Below are 16,448 nucleotides of genomic sequence, written 5' to 3' on the forward strand. Positions count from 1 at the left end.
ATTTCCGTAACGTGCTATTTGCTTCCATCCCAATGGAGATCTGCGTAATTGACGAATCGAATTTATGTGATGGACATTTTCCTTTAATTTTGAGGATGGAAGGCAATCGTGCGTTCACGTGCTTTGTGTACGGGTATCACAAATATGTTTAAGTCACAAGAAAACTGATGTAGGAATCAAAAAACACAAAAAAACTCGCAGTGATATCAGGATGAACACCATTTTTTATGTAAAAAGTCATAAGCTCAAAGATAAAGTCCAGCTATTGATAGATACTAATTCTGAGTTGCGACCATCTTTTCGATGTCCGCTGCCACAGTCCTCACTTGAGGACAGTAGTGAAGCCGCAGCAATTCGCCTTCCCACACTGTTCCCGCAAAGACATTGGTTGTCTCAATATCGGTTGCAAACGGATTGAATACTCCATCACCTCTTCGCTCCTCGCTGTGCCACAGTGGCGCAATTCGACGCACATGATGTTTGGCTACCTGGTTCAACAGAGACAGTGTAGCAAGAGCAGACTTCTCAGGAACCTGGAGCGATGATGTCAATAGGCGTTTGGTGAAGCTGGCAAGCCGGAGTGGGGGAGGTGTTCCATGTGCGCGAGACAGGAGTGTAAATTGGAGACAGCGAAGGAGGAGGACGGTAGGTGTCTGGAAGTTGACTTTGTTTTTTGCGTTCTGCGATGGCATCGAGCCATCTGCTTCGGACGAGTTGGGATCGGGGAGTCGGAGGGATTTAGTAGGGTTGAACTCGATTTCAGGGTTGACGGAGATGGAGTAGAGGGAGCGATAGAGGTGCTTGACGAAGAAACTAAGATCGAGGTGAAGTGATGCTGCCGCTTTGCTGACGTCTTGTCCTTCCAGGAGGGCAAAGGCCGTGATGGTGCAGAGAAGAGCCTCGCGCTGAGCGTCCCGTGTAGCGGTTTCCGTCTCATTGGCTTCTTCTTCTTCCTCATCCTCTCCAACCTCAGACTTATCGGCATGCCCGATTAGGTCTTTCAGAGCCTCAAGCAAGTCACCAAAAAAGTCTTGGTTGATCAAATGGGCATATTTGGCAAGACCCTCCAGAACGGGTCCCATAAGATTGGGGATGCGGAGTTTCAGGATGCGGAAGTATGTGGCAAAGACAAGCTTAAGAGACTCGGCTTGATTCTTATCTCTTTCCTCATGCGAGACCAGAGCGTCTGCCTGCCTCATATCCTTCTCCACAGCATTTCTCTCCTTTTGCAGCTTACGCTCCCGCTTGGTGCGGAACTCGCGCTTCTGTTTCATTTTCTTACCACGAAGGGTGTTGTCCTCTTCTTCTGGCTCACGGTCGATTCTATCCCTCGAACCCTTGGAAGAGAACTCAGAAAGCAGGCGCAGATGGAGGAAGGTATTCAACACACTTTCGTGAATCCTGAAATCCTTCGCTTTCATCATTTTTGTGAGCAAGCGAACAGCTTCCAAAGAAACAACACCGTCTTCATCTCTAGAAAAGACCTCCTCCATTGTCTCTCGACATTTGATGAAATCAACATCGATCTGCCTCCTGGCAAGACGGTTCACGAGGATCTTCAGCAGCTCTCCACGGAAGTTAAAGTGAGGTACAGAAAGGAGGAGATTGCAGGCGCAGTTGATCGCAAGGCTCTTGAGACTCGGGTCTACAGCCGTGTTCTCCCCCCTCTTGGAGGACTTTGTAAGATCCGATAATTTCTGAACGTAGTGTTTGTATCCCGATAAGAGCGACTGTTCAAACGCCCTCAGCTTGCGCACGTCTTTCGAGATCTTCGCAGACATGTCTTCTTCGCTAAGAGGGCGGATCCTATACCCAGGAATCACATCCTTGTAGACGGCAGCCTGCGAAGCGAGTGCCAATTTCTTAATCGCAACATGTTCGCCGTTCTCTACCATATCAGCCATTGTCTTGAAAGACGAGATGTGCTCCTCCGGGTCCTCATTGATATAAGTCGCAAGCCGTGCCAGTTCCTCCTTGGCCTGGATTATTTGCAGCTTCAAGGGAATCTTCGGTTTTTCCTCGGCTTCTTCATCGTCGTCCATCTCCTCGTCATCGTCCGCATCGTCGTCTTCGTCATCATCAGTACCCAGAAAGCTATCGGATTCCTCAGCCTCTGCTTCGGACTCTTCAACGGCCTGAAAGCCCTCTGCTGTCTTGATAGGCAGCCGATTATTTTCCTTGCGCTTTTTGCTCAATTTGCGTGGTTGGCGCTCGTAGTCTTGTTCCAGGTCCCATTCGGCTGCACTATTGTGAAAATCGTTCAAAGCCGAATCGCGGGCAGGCCGCGAAGAAGAATTGTCCTCATCATCGGGAGGACTCAATCGTCTCCTCTTTATTGTGCGTCCGGGAGCCATGTTGGTTTGCGCTGCTTCTATTGTTTGTTAGAGAACATTGGCCGTCGGAGTTCAAGGGTCGAACTTTTTTTTTCTTCCTCAATTTTCCCCGAATGCCAAGAATCTCACGCTAGAGCTCCCGCTCCACCTTGTCTAGAATTTTTGTTCTTGCGGAGCTTCAAGAAATTTTTATTTAATTCTGAGCAGCAACAAAAATGCGTCAACTCACGGAACAAGAGCTGCAAACGCTGCTTGCCAAATTGGCAGGCTACACTGGGCGATCCCTCAACAACCTCATTGTCCCCCAGTCCGATTCCGAGGACGAGCGACATGTCTTCCGTCTGCAGGGAAACCGAGTATACTACGTGAAGAAGTCTCTGGCTGATTTGTCGACGAGCTTTTCGCGAGACACTTTGCTTTCGCTGGGAATCTGTATCGGTAAATTCACAAAGACTGGAAAATTCAGAATCCACATCACAGGTGCGAACGATCCATCCGAAATGGTCAAAGTGGCATGGCTTGCTAACAGAGTCGCACGTTTAGCGCTCGATGTTATTGCCCCTCACGCGAGATACAAGGTCTGGATCAAAGATAACGGCATCATGCCCTACCTCTACGGATCGAATGTCGTCAAGGCCCACGTCGGAAGATGGAGTGAGGATATCCCGGAGCACACAGGAGTCGTGGTGTACGATTCGAACGATACGCCTCTGGTACGAACCTTCGAAAGGCAAATGACATCTGAAGAAAGTGCTGATTTGGCTTAGGGATTCGGTGTCACTGCTCGATCCACCGCAGAGATTCGCAAGTTGGATCCGACTGCCATTGCCGTATTCCGGCAAGCCGATGTAGGAGAGTACTTGAGAGAGGTATGTTGCTCTGTCACTATGGCCATGGCCTACCGAATCCTTTCCGCATTGCTAACTGCTTGACAGGAAGATACTCTGTTTACGACGTAAAGGAAGTGCTTTGCATAGACGGGATCATTCATGGTGTTCGCGTACTAGATATCAAGGGATTTTCGCAGGAGTTCTGGAGTCTTTCGTCTGTTTGGTACAAAAGTATTTCATCTCGATGTCCATTATCATCAATATCATTCACACTCTCAAGATTCATTCTCTTATAGCCATATCTCGCCCTCGTACTGGATTCCGGGCCCTATGTTCCAAATAGTTTCCAACCACTGTGAACCCATCACGTCGTAAGTAATGATGGTGAGACCTTGCGAAGCAGTAGTTTTCACAATGAATACTTCATGGATGACAGGAGTTAGATCGCTTGTGTTGGAGGATAAACACCTTATCAACCGACTCGTCCTCGAAACAAGCAGTTAGGACTACTCGATGCGTGGGACCCTTAAAGCCACCAAAAAGCGACGACTGTATATGAAGAGATCCATTCCGTCTTAATGTTATCATTCTTGTTGAGAGTTGAATAATCTGGTCCAGTTGTGACTTCCTTGGGCTCATGGCCATGGTGTTGAGCACGTGCCCAGCGAGCATCAGTCAGCGCCTCAAATGGTGATGATGGATCTCTGCTTTGTCTACTTTGTCTGATTCGGCCATACCCACTCAATCTCACGGTTTTCCACCTGATCCAGTGCTCATCACTCTCTTTCAAGTATACTCTCTACAACAAGTAGTATCATTGTATCGGAAATTCTCCTTGCCTCCTGCTTTTGTCCAATACAGTCGATTCTTCGGTGTCGAGGGCATCCCCCACCATCACCCCACTATGCCACCTTACTCTGGAGTCCAGAAACAGCTGATCAATCAGTTTGTCAACTTTACAGACGCAAAGGATACTGTAGCTGTCAAGGTACGGGCTGCTGATCCTAGATTGCTTTTCCAGCAGAAGCCCTGTGAGAAGTGACCTTTGCATCTCAAAGTCACGTGAGGTCATACATGGCTGAAGATGGCTGATGTTTTGGGTATTCAGTTCTTGAAAGCACATAGATGGAATGCAGAGGAAGCTATTGATGCGTAAGTACCTTGAACTGTTCGTTTTTCTATGCTGCCGGCCCCCTGGTTCTGGCATGAATGGTCTTGTTTTCCACATGTTTCCCTGCTGCGGAAGCTCTACATGGTTCCAAAAAGCCACAGGTACTTCGATACAGGTACTCGCGCAATCACTCTGGATTCACGGGACATTGGATGTGGAGGTACTCATATACGGATTCTATATATATGACCATTCTCCTTGGGCGAATGGATACTGGGTCCGTCCTCATCTTCTGCGGCCTGCTACAGGATCTGCTTGTATCCTTTCCCTCCTCTTCTAGTCCCGACCCCGTGCTTGATGCGCAGAGGCCCAATTGCTCCCTGCTCATAAGTTTTGAATGACATGCAGGTCTCTACTGGTGTCGCTGCCACCATGACACCACAAAAGCTCCTTCGAAATGTTTGCTGTTCTCGTACGAAACATTCGAATCCATGGTGAGCGGAGATATTCTGTGGTAGATCCAGAGTATCGGAGAAGCAAGGCTAGATTCAGATGCCCTGGCTGAATGTTACTTGTCTGGCGTTAACTCCCAATCGTCATAGCCTTTTCTTGCGATTTAAATTTACCCTTGGTGTTGGCATTTGCTTCTCTTTCGCATATCTCTAGTCGTAAAAGTTTTCGAAACAAATGCTAATTCAAGTGTTTCAGATACTTTCAGAGCCCCCAAGGAAGTGGGGGAAGCACTTCAGCTCTCAATAAAGTCTTCGATTCGTATCGAGGTATGATGAAATCGACGAATGCTGCACTCTTTAATTGATATTCCTCCAGCTAATTTCAACTTAGATGAACCCGAAGAGAACCCCGATGGCATCGGTATCGAAGGTGCCATGAAGTTCCTGGGAGACATTCAAGTACAATTAGACGAAGTGGCATGCCTTGGGATTGCGGAGCTCCTCAAGTCGCCATCCATGGGCGAGTTCACGAGAGAAGGCTTTGTCAATGGCTGGAGAGGTGTCAGGTAGGTATACCCCATCGCAACCTCCCAGGCCGCAACATACCTAGTCACGTTACAGATATCTGACGAGAGAATCCAGCTGTGACAATCTGGACAAGATGATCAGCCACGCTGCGAACGTCCGGGCGCGGATCCCCATCGAGCCCGATCTCTTCCGTCGCGTCTACCGGTACACATTCCCCCTGTGCCGTATGCAAGGCCAGCGCAATCTCCAGTTCGACATAGCCTCTGAGCAGTGGCGGCTATTCTTCACGCCTCAGAACGGCGGTATCCAGTGGAACACACCCACAACCCCCTGGTTAGACTGGCTGATTGAGTTCCTGGAGGAGCGCGGCAAGCGACCCGTCAACAAGGATTTGTGGGAGCAGGTCGAGGTGTTCATGCGCAAGACGCTCGAGGATGAGAACTTTGGTTGGTGGAGTGCCGATGCTGCTTGGCCTGGAACCCTGGATGATTTTGTGGGATGGGTGCAGGCCAAACGAGGCAAGGGTTCGGAGGAGATGGAGGTCGAATGAATAGTGACAGGGAAAATGGGGAGGATCATCATTGAGACTTAGACCAGTTGACCTATTTACAGAGTTCTTTGCTCGTATAATATACTGTGTTTACTACATCATTCGTAATTTCTTTCTCCCGGGATAAACCAGTATGGCTGGGATTGGAAGGCCTCAATGGTTTTGAGTGTATTGTCTACATAACAAAAAGAAGACCGAAATCGAGAAGCAAAAGCGAAACAACTAAAAAATCTAGGGCAACATGGGGATAAGGATTCACATCCAGAGATTAGAAGAAGATTCATCATAACAGGTACAAGAAAAAGGGCATATCTTCATCTCGACTTCAAAGACGACATATAACAGCGTAGTTTTCTGGTGTCGATGTGAGACGTCACATGAGATCATTGGGATATAAAGTAAAATAAGATGCATGATGATACATGCAGCGCAAACACCAGGCCAAGAGCTGCCTGGTGGGTCATTAGATATTTACATCCTCTACCGGTAGTCGCCACCCTTCTCAAATTCGCTGCCAGGGCCGCGGCGCTGGTCATAACGCTGTTTGACAGGTTAGCTGGGGGGTGGATTCGCAAATAAGTCGTTTCTGATATCAGCGCACCTTTCTCAGGGCCTCGAGGCGCTTCTTCTTGGTGTGGGTGTTGACGTAGGTGCCGATGAAAAAGCCGATGATGTTGAAGAATGGCACCCAGGTGTGCTCAGGGAGGAACTTCTGCGCAAAGGCGAGAGCCAGGGGCGAAGTAATCCAGCTGACCTTCATGACAGGCATGAAGCCGGCCTTGACGGTGGCGCGGACCTGGTGGATAGTGCGCGCGCCGGCAATGATGGCCATCGACGTCAGGTAGACGACGTTCTGAATGGGGGAGATCTATAAGATGGTGCATGTGATTAGCGCCGATAGTATGCATTGGATCGATGGTGGAGGGACGTACGATCAGGTTGCTGGCGAGAATCTGCAGCACCTTGGCCTTCAGGCTGGTACGACCAGCGAAGACCTTCTGAAGGATACCAACGAGCAAGTGGCCCAGAGGCGCACTGATGAACATGCCGTAGAGAGTCATTTTCGGCACGCGCGCGCTGAAGTAGTGGCCGTGCTTGCTAACATCGTTGGCGATCCACGAAGCGATGAACTCTTGCAGACCGGACAGCACACCGGATGTCAACATCTTTGTGCGCAGAGGGTTCAACTGCAATTCACGCAGGTAAAGCTATATCCATAATGAGATTCGGAGTAAGCGATCCATCCCTGTATGGCTCTCTTATGAACGTACAGCAAGATAGCCTGTCTGTGCATCGCCGCCCGTCAAGCGCTCGCCCACTTTATGTGCCAGCTCCTTGGTATCCTCCCGAATTGATCGGGAGACATCTTCCTGAAACTTGACCGACATCGTGGGGGATTAAAGGTGCGATTTGCGGGCTGTTCGACAGATCGGGTAATCGAGGCGATAAGGTCAAACCGATAATGATCGATCACTGGAATGCGAGGACAACCAGTCAGTCAAACTGTCAGAACGCTCAGAGATGCGAAGGATAGAGGATTGATAACCGACAAAGAACGGGTGAGTATGGGGCAAGGTGGGTAGGAAAGGCGCTAGAGAGATCGGATAGAAGAATTGCCGTGGGGATGGAGGGAAAGAGGGCGATAAAAGAGCGCGAAAAGGAAAGGGGGCTGTTTGTTTACGAAGGAGGCTGGAGGCGGTTATTGCAACAGGAAGCTTACCGAGGCTGACCCAGACCGACACCACCGCAAAACACTATCTTATCAGAGGAGTGAGATTGAGAAGTTTGGAAGTCTGGAAGTTTGGTAGCAAAGAAGGATTCGTCGGGACCCTGGAGAAATTATATGCATGCAATAATGATCGAGTAAACGAACCCAGAGCTGATGGATCCCAGGTTCCCAACGCGGTTCCTGAGGATGGACAGTTTTGAATACTAAGAGGGGACGATGGAGCTCGAAAGGCAGCTTCTTATTCGGCCACGCGGTCGGCAGATGGCGGATTTCTTATGCAGACGGCTGGGTTTCGGGCACCTCCGACATCTGGGGAGGAATCCCGACGCCTGGTCTCTGAAGCGGTTTAATCCCTGAGATTATTGCTGGATATCAGGATGGATGATGGTCTTGATTATGCTGTATTAACATTGCGCAGACAGCAGTCTATGTAGGCATGGGATGAGGTGAAGATCCTCCTTCACTCATTGTATGCAAAGCTGTCTGTTATCATCAGCCTAAAGGCATCTCAGAATCGAGTACAAGATATGCAGGAACATCTTTACTTATCTCTCTCTAGCTGTAGAGAAGAATAGATAAAGATGCAGAGCACGAGGAGAAGTAGCCTGGGGAAAGAGGAGAGACAACCGGGAAGAGAGCGATTGATCACATTGTCTGGCCGAGATACATCAGTGCAGCGTCCTCAAATCATACTCATCATATGCAAAGATGCAGTTCAATGAGGGTGGAAGTCCAGATAACTATGTAGAATTGTAGATACTTGTCAAGAAGATTGTTGAGAATGATTTGTACTATATTATGCAGCAGAAAAAGATGTAATTACTGTGATCTTCCGTGACGGCAGAGCTGTATACTAGGCTTCCCAAACAGGAAAGTACCAGCAAAGAGTCACCATCGACAGCATCAACCTCACTTTCTGGTACTGTCGCCGAGAGTAACCATTCAAACGTCACTAGTTGAGACTGAAAATAAACCAGCACTCTACACGCTCACCTGTCATGTCTTTCTCAACACTCATCTTCGCTCTTTTTATCAGTCACTCTTTCATCCCATATGCCCAACCATGACGGAACCCGGAGCAGGAAGCTCGAGACGCCTCCCTGAGGGTCGCTTCTCGATATCCGCCAACCAAGTTCCCGGGATCCCCTTTCCTCTCGTTCACCCATATCCTTATCAACCGGGACTCGGACATATCCCGCCAATGGAGATGAATCAGTGGCCAGAACTATACCCGGGAGATTCATGGGAAGGTTGGCGCTCGAGGGAACCCTTTGCTCCACGGAGCTACTTCACACAAACCCAGATGCAGAAGAACTGTCCTCACGGCATGATGGTCCGCCAGTTTGTGAGCAATCGGATGCTCTGTCCCAGCTGTGGCCGCCAGCCGTTTTTTGGGTGGTTGCTAGTCTGCGTAGAAGATTTCGTGGGTCACTCTGATCGATTGGATCCTAAGGGCCCGCAGCTTTCGCGTGGAATCTCCCAAGCCATCATTGACGGTCACTACAATCCTGAAGAGAGGGCAACTGTCAGACAACAAAAGGGAGGAGTTATTAAACAGGTCGAAGAATTGTTCGGGCCCGCAGCTCGAGCGCCACAGGTTCAAGCCATTCGTGGAGGCGCATGTGGGCATCCGAAGAAAGGCCGGGATGATGGAATGCACCTTGAGGCCATCGAGAACATTGGACGGAAGGATCAAGACAATCCAGCGTCTCCCTCTGGGCAGTCTTCCCAAAAGCGTCCCGCAGCCTGTCGTTACTGGTGCTGCCACCATTGTAGACCATTTCATTATGAGCGTACCTATATCCGGTTGGATGCGTTTTGCAATGATCCCCAGACCGAAGTCACACTTCCATGGGAGTTCGGTAATAGACGGGTTTCCAACGCTAAGGTTGTTCGCAGTATGGATAACCATTATGAGCCAAGGGAACACCTGTTCACACGGGCGGTTCCTCATCCCATGGCCAGCGTGCCGCATGCACTACGCCGTCGGCTATACCCAGATATGTACAGGATGAAGATCGGCGAAATGATGCAGCAGCCAGGATCACATTTTCGCAGGAACGCCATGAGCCTTGACCTTCGCGCTCTCTATCATCGATCTAAGGCATCTGATATCTCAGACGGGAATCGTATCGCCGAGCTGAACGATAGTGACTCGGAATGTTCCTCAAGTATTGACTCGACGAGCGGTTCTGTGGTTACTTCCGAGCAAGGGGTTGTCTTGCTTCCAGCAGCAGGAGATCTCCATGACCACGAAAACATATCTGGTAATGAGTCGAGGGACGACGACTATGGACTGAAATGGTTATTCCACTGCTCCGATCCCGACATGCGTGGCCCTACACGATCGACAGCGGACGAAGGGCGGAAAAGGCGGGCACATTAGGACCCGCATGGACATCGGGAAAGCAAAAGTCTGTTTAGCACCTTTGGTGCGGTGTGCTCTTATGCTGTAGGTATGATGGCTGGATATCCTCGACCTTGCACAGTCATGCGATTCGGCCAGGGACATCGACGTGAATCCTTGACCAGTCCGACTACAGTGCAGAGTTCGTTTGGAATTCTTAAGACGATTTGGGAAATGTTACCCCTGGTAGAAAATGCAATATTTCTTGATGATAATAAACGTCACAAGCTCAGAAGATGTCTCAACCACGTGTGAGAATTATCGTCACCAGGTAGCTTTATGTAAAATGGCCTCGTAGACTGCGAAGCATCACCCTGCAGATGGCATAGCGCAGTTAGATATAAGGCACAGATGCCTCCAGACACTTGCATCTTCCATCTTGTGTTGAGACGCGAGAATTCAAGATCCCTTCCTAGTCCTACGGTTTCTTATCGGCCGCTGCTTTCATTTGCCAGGCCATTCCGAATTCCGAGCCTCGGCAGCAACGTCTAAGCGTTGAGAATTATCAGAGGCTCCATATCGCTGCCCGTCCCCCATAAACACAACACGTCCGCTCCGCGACTTTTTTCGTTCCTACTCACAGAGATCATTGGGAATCGCTAGGTGTTACCATGGCAGACTCTGAAAACCCGCTCCCTGCTTCAGAAACCCCTGTGGCGCCTGAAAGTCAAGCGTCTAGTGTGGAGAAGCCCGTGAGCCCCGCGGGGAGTTCTCCGCCGGTGCCGTCTTCGTCGGCGATGGGCGATACTCAACACAAGCTGCTGGCAGCTCTCAAAGCGACAGACTACAACATCGAACGCCTTAATAAGTATGCCAGGGCCTATCAAACTAGCTGTCTCGCTTTCTTTTTGCTGTTTCTAGAAGTACCGGGCTGGAATGACAACTAACAACACACGTTTGGTAGACTCTTATCGACAAGCTACGGTCAAGAACGAGCATTTGCGGCGACCGGATACCTCACCCATGCGCTGCATCACCTCATTACTTCCGCGCCATGGATTGCGGCCCAGGCACGCCTGGGTCTTCTTGCCCGGTTGAACAACCGTACAAAAGCCACCGGCGAGGCCACCACTCCGGCCTCCTCCCGACTCCTTGCCCTCTCCGCGCTTATGTCTGAGACTCGTTATACCCTCCGCCTGCTTGATCTCATCCCTCTCTGGAGTTGGGGCTCGGCCACGCTGAAATCACCCCCTTCGGATCCCGTCATCCGCAACCTGACTCTGGCCCAGGTCGCCGTGAATATGATCTACCAGTTCCTCGAGAACGTCGGCTACCTCGCATCCAAGGGTATCATTTCGAAAAAATGGATTGATCGGTACGGAGGTATCGACAAGTGGTATCTGTGGAGTATCCGAGCCTGGTTCGGCCACATCTTCTTCCAGTTCTTCGTGTTGTGGAGACAAGCGTTCTTGCGGAGGCAGAAGATTGCGAAAGACCCGGCAAGGGCACAGACAAAGGAGGGTCAGGAGGAGCTGAAGGCCGAAGTTCGGGCCTGGAAGAAGAGTCTGGTGAACAACGTGTGCTGGGCTCCGTTGTGTCTTCACTGGAGTGTGGAGAAGGGTGTTGGGATTCCTGGCAGTTTGTCTGGAGTTATCAGTTTCATGGCCGGTGCTTGGGGTTTCTATGATCTCTGGGCTGCGACTGGGAAGTCATGATTGTGATTGTGATTGCCTCGCTATGCAGTTGGCTTGTATATAGTACTTCCAGGCTTGACTCTTCGGGCTTGACCTGTGTGATTTGTTTTTTTTTTCTTCTTTCTTTCTCAGATGTATAGACTGGCGCATCGTATACCTGCGCAAAAAAAAAGAGAGTAAATCTGTTTTCAGACTGGGTGTGTTCACTCGAGTTTGACACCAGCCTGTCAATAATACCTGAACTATGAGCTCAGAGCCGAGCTATCTGTCCATGCCAAGGCAAGAGATCCTTCTAAGTGTGGGATGCCTCAGGCAACAAGACGCTAAGCGTAGTCATTGAGAGTCAGGTCAGTGTCGAACACCACCATTGTTGGAGTTCCTCAATGTTTGTCCTTTTTTATCAACCTCATCTCAAGACAAGCATGACAATGATCAGAATGATACATAGCAGTGAGATTTCAAAGCAATCCGCCGTCTTTCTGGTTGTTGGGTACTACGACCAGCTTCCATTCGCTTCTGTCCTCTGGGCGGTGGCGGCACCCAGAGACTGATGAACCTTCGGCGGCTTAAGTCATCAGTCCAACAGGCACCTGGACTATCGTCACCTCTTTAACTGGAGCTGTTACTGCCAACCTCCGACCCCATCATCCATCTCTCTGTTACCACGTATCACCTCTCTTTCACTTTCCTTCGTCCCCCAGACAACCCCATCTCGTCTGTCGGACTCTCCATTTCTCGTGTCCGTTTTTTTATCTTCTTTCCTGTCTGTTTTCTGCTTTGGTAGCTGAAGCCCTACCAAATCCCCACACGCGGCGCCCTTGATACTGTTACGTTGCCTAAAGAGCTTGTTCACACAGCACATTCTCCGTCAAGATGAGCGCTGAGCCAGATCACACTCACGACAAGAAGAGGGTGCACCTCCAGTATGTGCTGGATGTCCTTATGAAAACGCATTCGACAGCCTTGCTAATCTATCGACAGGGACGTCTCCGGCGGCGAGAAGAAAGAGGTAAAATAGCGGCGGCAACAAGAAGAGCTTGCTCACAATACTAACTTTGACTCACAGGACCTGGATACCTCTACAGCTATTCTCAAGAAGAAGAAGAAGCCCAACTCGTTGATGTAAGCAGCATGAGTACCTCCCGCTATCGGTCAATGGTTTTCGGATACTGACTCAACTTTTCACAGCGTGACCGATGCCGTTAATGATGACAACTCCGTTATTGCCCTTTCCAACAACACCATGGAGACTCTCCAGCTCTTCAGAGGCGACACAGTCCTTGTGAAGGGCAAGAAGCGGAAGGACACTGTCCTGATCGTGCTTGCTGATGATGACTTGGATGACGGAAGTGCTCGTATTAACCGTGTTGTGAGACACAACCTGCGTGTCAAGCACGGTGATATGATCACTGTTCACCCCTGCCCCGATATCAAATATGTAGGTTGATTAATGATTTCCCCCCCCTTCTTTCCGACTGAGGAGTATTCTGACCTGTTATTCTCGCCACAGGCCAAGCGAATTGCCGTTCTTCCCATTGCAGACACTGTCGAGGGTCTGACTGGGTCTCTTTTTGATGTCTTCCTCGCCCCCTACTTCCGCGAAGCCTACAGACCTGTAAGACAAGGAGATCTGTTCACAGTACGTGGAGGTATGAGACAGGTGGAATTCAAGGTTGTCGAGGTTGACCCTCCAGAATACGGCATCGTCGCTCAGGATACCATCATTCACTGCGAGGGTGAGCCAATCCAGCGGGAGGATGAGGAGGGTAACCTGAACGAGGTCGGCTACGATGATATCGGTGGCTGCAGGAAGCAGATGGCTCAGATCCGTGAATTGGTCGAGCTGCCCCTTCGCCACCCTCAGCTGTTCAAGTCGATCGGTATCAAGCCGCCTCGCGGTATCCTGATGTACGGTCCTCCTGGTACCGGTAAGACCCTCATGGCTCGTGCTGTGGCCAACGAGACGGGTGCCTTCTTCTTCCTGATCAACGGTCCCGAGATCATGTCCAAGATGGCTGGTGAATCCGAATCGAATCTGCGCAAGGCATTTGAAGAGGCTGAGAAGAACTCGCCCGCCATTATTTTCATTGATGAGATCGATTCGATCGCCCCTAAGCGTGAGAAGACCAACGGAGAAGTCGAGCGCCGTGTCGTCTCCCAGCTTCTGACTCTGATGGACGGCATGAAGGCCCGCTCCAACGTCGTTGTTATGGCCGCCACTAACCGCCCCAACTCCATCGATCCTGCCCTTCGTCGTTTTGGTCGTTTCGACCGTGAAGTTGATATCGGTATCCCTGACCCCACCGGCCGTCTTGAGATCCTGTCCATCCACACCAAGAACATGAAGCTTGGTGAGGACGTCGATCTGGAGACAATTGCCGCCGAGACTCACGGCTACGTCGGTTCCGATCTTGCCTCTTTGTGTTCCGAGGCGGCCATGCAGCAGATCCGTGAGAAGATGGATATGATCGATCTGGATGAGGATACCATCGACGCCGAGGTGCTTGACTCGCTTGGTGTCACCATGGAGAACTTCCGCTATGCGCTCGGCGTCTCGAACCCCTCTGCTCTCCGCGAGGTGGCCGTTGTCGAGGTTCCCAATGTCCGTTGGGAGGATATTGGTGGTCTGGAGGAGGTCAAGCGCGAGCTCATCGAGAGCGTCCAGTACCCTGTGGATCACCCCGAGAAGTTCCAGAAGTTCGGCCTTTCGCCGTCTCGTGGTGTTCTGTTCTATGGTCCTCCTGGTACTGGTAAGACCATGCTTGCCAAGGCCGTCGCCAACGAGTGTGCTGCCAACTTCATTTCAGTCAAGGGCCCTGAGCTTCTGAGCATGTGGTTTGGTGAGTCTGAGAGCAACATCCGGGATATCTTCGACAAGGCCCGTGCTGCTGCTCCTTGTGTTGTCTTCCTTGACGAGTTGGATTCCATTGCCAAGTCGCGTGGTGGTTCCGTTGGTGACGCTGGCGGTGCCTCTGACCGTGTGGTCAACCAGCTTCTTACTGGTAAGTTTGATTGTTTTCCACGAAAATACGATCGTTTCTGACCATTATCATAGAAATGGACGGTATGACCTCGAAGAAGAACGTCTTCGTCATTGGTGCTACCAACAGACCCGAGCAGCTCGATGCTGCCCTGGTTCGTCCTGGTCGTCTCGATACCCTGGTCTACGTGCCTCTGCCTGACCAGGCTTCTCGTGAGAGTATTCTCCGGGCTCAGCTCCGCAAGACTCCTGTCGCTCCCGATGTCGACATTCCTTTCATTGCCAGCAAGACTCACGGATTCTCTGGTGCTGATCTGGGATTCGTCACGCAGCGTGCTGTCAAGCTTGCCATCAAGCAGTCGATTGCTGCTGACATTGATCGCCAGAAGCAGCGTGAGGCTGCTGGTGAGGATGTCAAGATGGAGGATGAGGGCGAGGAGGAGGACCCAGTGCCCGAACTTACTCGTGCTCACTTCGAGGAGGCCATGAAGTCGGCCCGCCGCTCCGTCAGCGACGTGGAGATTCGCCGCTACGAGGCCTTTGCCCAGAGTCTCAAGAACTCTGGTGGCAGCAGCTTCTTCCGCTTCCCTTCCTCGGGTGAGGTTGCGGAGAATGACACGTTCGGGGAAGCCGGCAATGATGACAGCCTCTATGACTAAATGGGTTTCTTTTTTTCCTTTTTGAGCTTGTTCGTTTGCATTTTCAGTTTCCTATCCTTTGGTAGCTAGATCTAGTGGGACCTCGGGCTATGAACCCTGGGAATGTCGACCGGGAGTCTCCTGTTCATACGAATTCGTATTCATTTTCAATATTTTTTCCAATGTTTCCGCGTTCAAGATTTCTAAATCGTTACGTCTCATAGACCATGTGGGTGACCGTCAAATCAGAAAGGGGTGAATTACGCTGAAGTCAGTCACCTGCTTTTGAAGTAGAAGATCAATATCGACAGCATCCCTGGCACATTGTACAACCGTGAAGTGGCATGCATGGTATCAAAGTAACAAAAAAGGAAAAAGAATAAGAAGCCCCTCTCCAAGACTCCTAGGACCGCGCCCGAAAATATATTCCATGATGAATGAGAAACAAACGCCCCGTAACCGAATCAACCCAATATCGCAGCTCAACAGAAATGATGCAGAAGCGAGAAGCGTTAAAAAAAGGGGGGGACTTCTCACCCACTTCACTTGACCTGCTTGCCCGGCTTCGTCTTCTTCTCCATCTTCTTGGTCGGACTCGGGTCCCCGTTCTTCAACGCCTTGGGTTTCTCTTTCTCCTTTTCTTTCTCCTTCTCCGCCTCCCCCTCCAGACTCGACCCGGTCTTCTCGGCACGCTCGCTCTGCTGCAGCGCCGTGAGGTCCGGATCGTCGTCCAGCACGATCACGTCGCGGAGGACCTCCTTGAGCGCGCGCACGCCCTGCTCGACCACCGCCTTGGGGATGCGCACGTCGACGTTGAGGTCTTCGTCGTCGGAGCCGTCGTCGGCGGAGGGGGCGAACGGATGCATGCCTGCGGCGGAGGCGACGACGGCCTCGACGACGTCGTCGAAGCGCTCGCAGCGGCCGGCACGGAGGAGCTCGAGGGAGAGTTTGCGGATTTTTTCGGTCCAGCCGAGGCGTTGCAGGGAGGAGAGCAGGGTTGTGTGCAGGTCTTCGAGGGCGGTGGTTTGGGCGAGGTGGGTGAGGAGGTCGGTTTCGAGGGAGTCTGGGGAGAGGAGTTGGGGCGAGGAAGGGGTGGTTTTTGTGGAGGGCATTGTGGTCTTGTATTTAGTCTGGTTTTGGTCTCTTAGTTCTTGGTTCTCGATTCTTGGTCTTGCTGGTTGCTCGGAGAGTTTGGGGGTAGTATTCTGCTGGTGGTGCTGCAAGTGCTGGGTGCTGGTATAGAACTCTTTTTTCTT

The 16,448-nt window shown here is 50.8% G+C and overlaps 8 protein-coding genes across 8 annotated transcripts, besides 1 other annotated feature; 5 read left to right on the forward strand and 3 right to left on the reverse strand.

Annotated features, from left to right (window-relative positions):
- Positions 1-275: 275 nt before the first annotated feature.
- Positions 276-2,354, reverse strand: ACLA_076020 (nuclear export protein Noc3; the record flags this gene model as incomplete). The annotated part of the gene is made up of 1 exon (XM_001275987.1): positions 276-2,354. The coding sequence occupies one exon, from the start codon at positions 2,352-2,354 to the stop codon at positions 276-278; it is 2,079 nt and encodes a 692-aa protein (XP_001275988.1).
- Positions 2,017-2,081: a microsatellite.
- Positions 2,355-2,548: 194 nt separating the features above from the next.
- ACLA_076030 (ribosome biogenesis protein NIP7) lies at positions 2,549-3,292 on the forward strand (the record flags this gene model as incomplete). Its single annotated transcript, XM_001275988.1, has 3 exons — positions 2,549-3,046; positions 3,101-3,202; positions 3,269-3,292. The coding sequence occupies 3 exons, from the start codon at positions 2,549-2,551 to the stop codon at positions 3,290-3,292; spliced, it is 624 nt and encodes a 207-aa protein (XP_001275989.1).
- A 775-nt stretch (positions 3,293-4,067) lies between these two features.
- On the forward strand, positions 4,068-5,804 carry ACLA_076040 (defective in cullin neddylation 1 family protein; the record flags this gene model as incomplete). Its single annotated transcript, XM_001275989.1, has 5 exons — positions 4,068-4,151; positions 4,272-4,315; positions 4,983-5,053; positions 5,118-5,292; positions 5,348-5,804. The coding sequence occupies 5 exons, from the start codon at positions 4,068-4,070 to the stop codon at positions 5,802-5,804; spliced, it is 831 nt and encodes a 276-aa protein (XP_001275990.1).
- A 480-nt stretch (positions 5,805-6,284) lies between these two features.
- ACLA_076050 (Mpv17/PMP22 family protein) lies at positions 6,285-7,192 on the reverse strand (the record flags this gene model as incomplete). The annotated part of the gene is made up of 4 exons (XM_001275990.1): positions 6,285-6,344; positions 6,406-6,672; positions 6,737-7,012; positions 7,076-7,192. 4 exons carry the CDS (start codon positions 7,190-7,192, stop codon positions 6,285-6,287), a joined length of 720 nt encoding a protein of 239 aa, XP_001275991.1.
- Positions 7,193-8,596: 1,404 nt separating this feature from the next.
- On the forward strand, positions 8,597-9,919 carry ACLA_076060 (uncharacterized protein; the record flags this gene model as incomplete). Its single annotated transcript, XM_001275991.1, has 2 exons — positions 8,597-9,518; positions 9,576-9,919. 2 exons carry the CDS (start codon positions 8,597-8,599, stop codon positions 9,917-9,919), a joined length of 1,266 nt encoding a protein of 421 aa, XP_001275992.1.
- A 632-nt stretch (positions 9,920-10,551) lies between these two features.
- ACLA_076070 (uncharacterized protein) lies at positions 10,552-11,595 on the forward strand (the record flags this gene model as incomplete). The annotated part of the gene is made up of 2 exons (XM_001275992.1): positions 10,552-10,748; positions 10,845-11,595. 2 exons carry the CDS (start codon positions 10,552-10,554, stop codon positions 11,593-11,595), a joined length of 948 nt encoding a protein of 315 aa, XP_001275993.1.
- An 852-nt stretch (positions 11,596-12,447) lies between these two features.
- cdc48 (AAA family ATPase CDC48) lies at positions 12,448-15,213 on the forward strand (the record flags this gene model as incomplete). Its single annotated transcript, XM_001275993.1, has 6 exons — positions 12,448-12,497; positions 12,556-12,583; positions 12,641-12,696; positions 12,763-13,012; positions 13,085-14,576; positions 14,630-15,213. The coding sequence occupies 6 exons, from the start codon at positions 12,448-12,450 to the stop codon at positions 15,211-15,213; spliced, it is 2,460 nt and encodes an 819-aa protein (XP_001275994.1).
- A 521-nt stretch (positions 15,214-15,734) lies between these two features.
- ACLA_076090 (uncharacterized protein) lies at positions 15,735-16,304 on the reverse strand (the record flags this gene model as incomplete). The annotated part of the gene is made up of 1 exon (XM_001275994.1): positions 15,735-16,304. The coding sequence occupies one exon, from the start codon at positions 16,302-16,304 to the stop codon at positions 15,735-15,737; it is 570 nt and encodes a 189-aa protein (XP_001275995.1).
- Between the last annotated feature and the right edge of the window lie 144 nt (positions 16,305-16,448).

The sequence above is a fragment of the Aspergillus clavatus genome, genomic scaffold (genome assembly GCF_000002715.2).
Source record: "Aspergillus clavatus NRRL 1 1099423829791 genomic scaffold, whole genome shotgun sequence".
Taxonomy (NCBI): Eukaryota; Fungi; Ascomycota; class Eurotiomycetes; order Eurotiales; family Aspergillaceae; genus Aspergillus; species Aspergillus clavatus.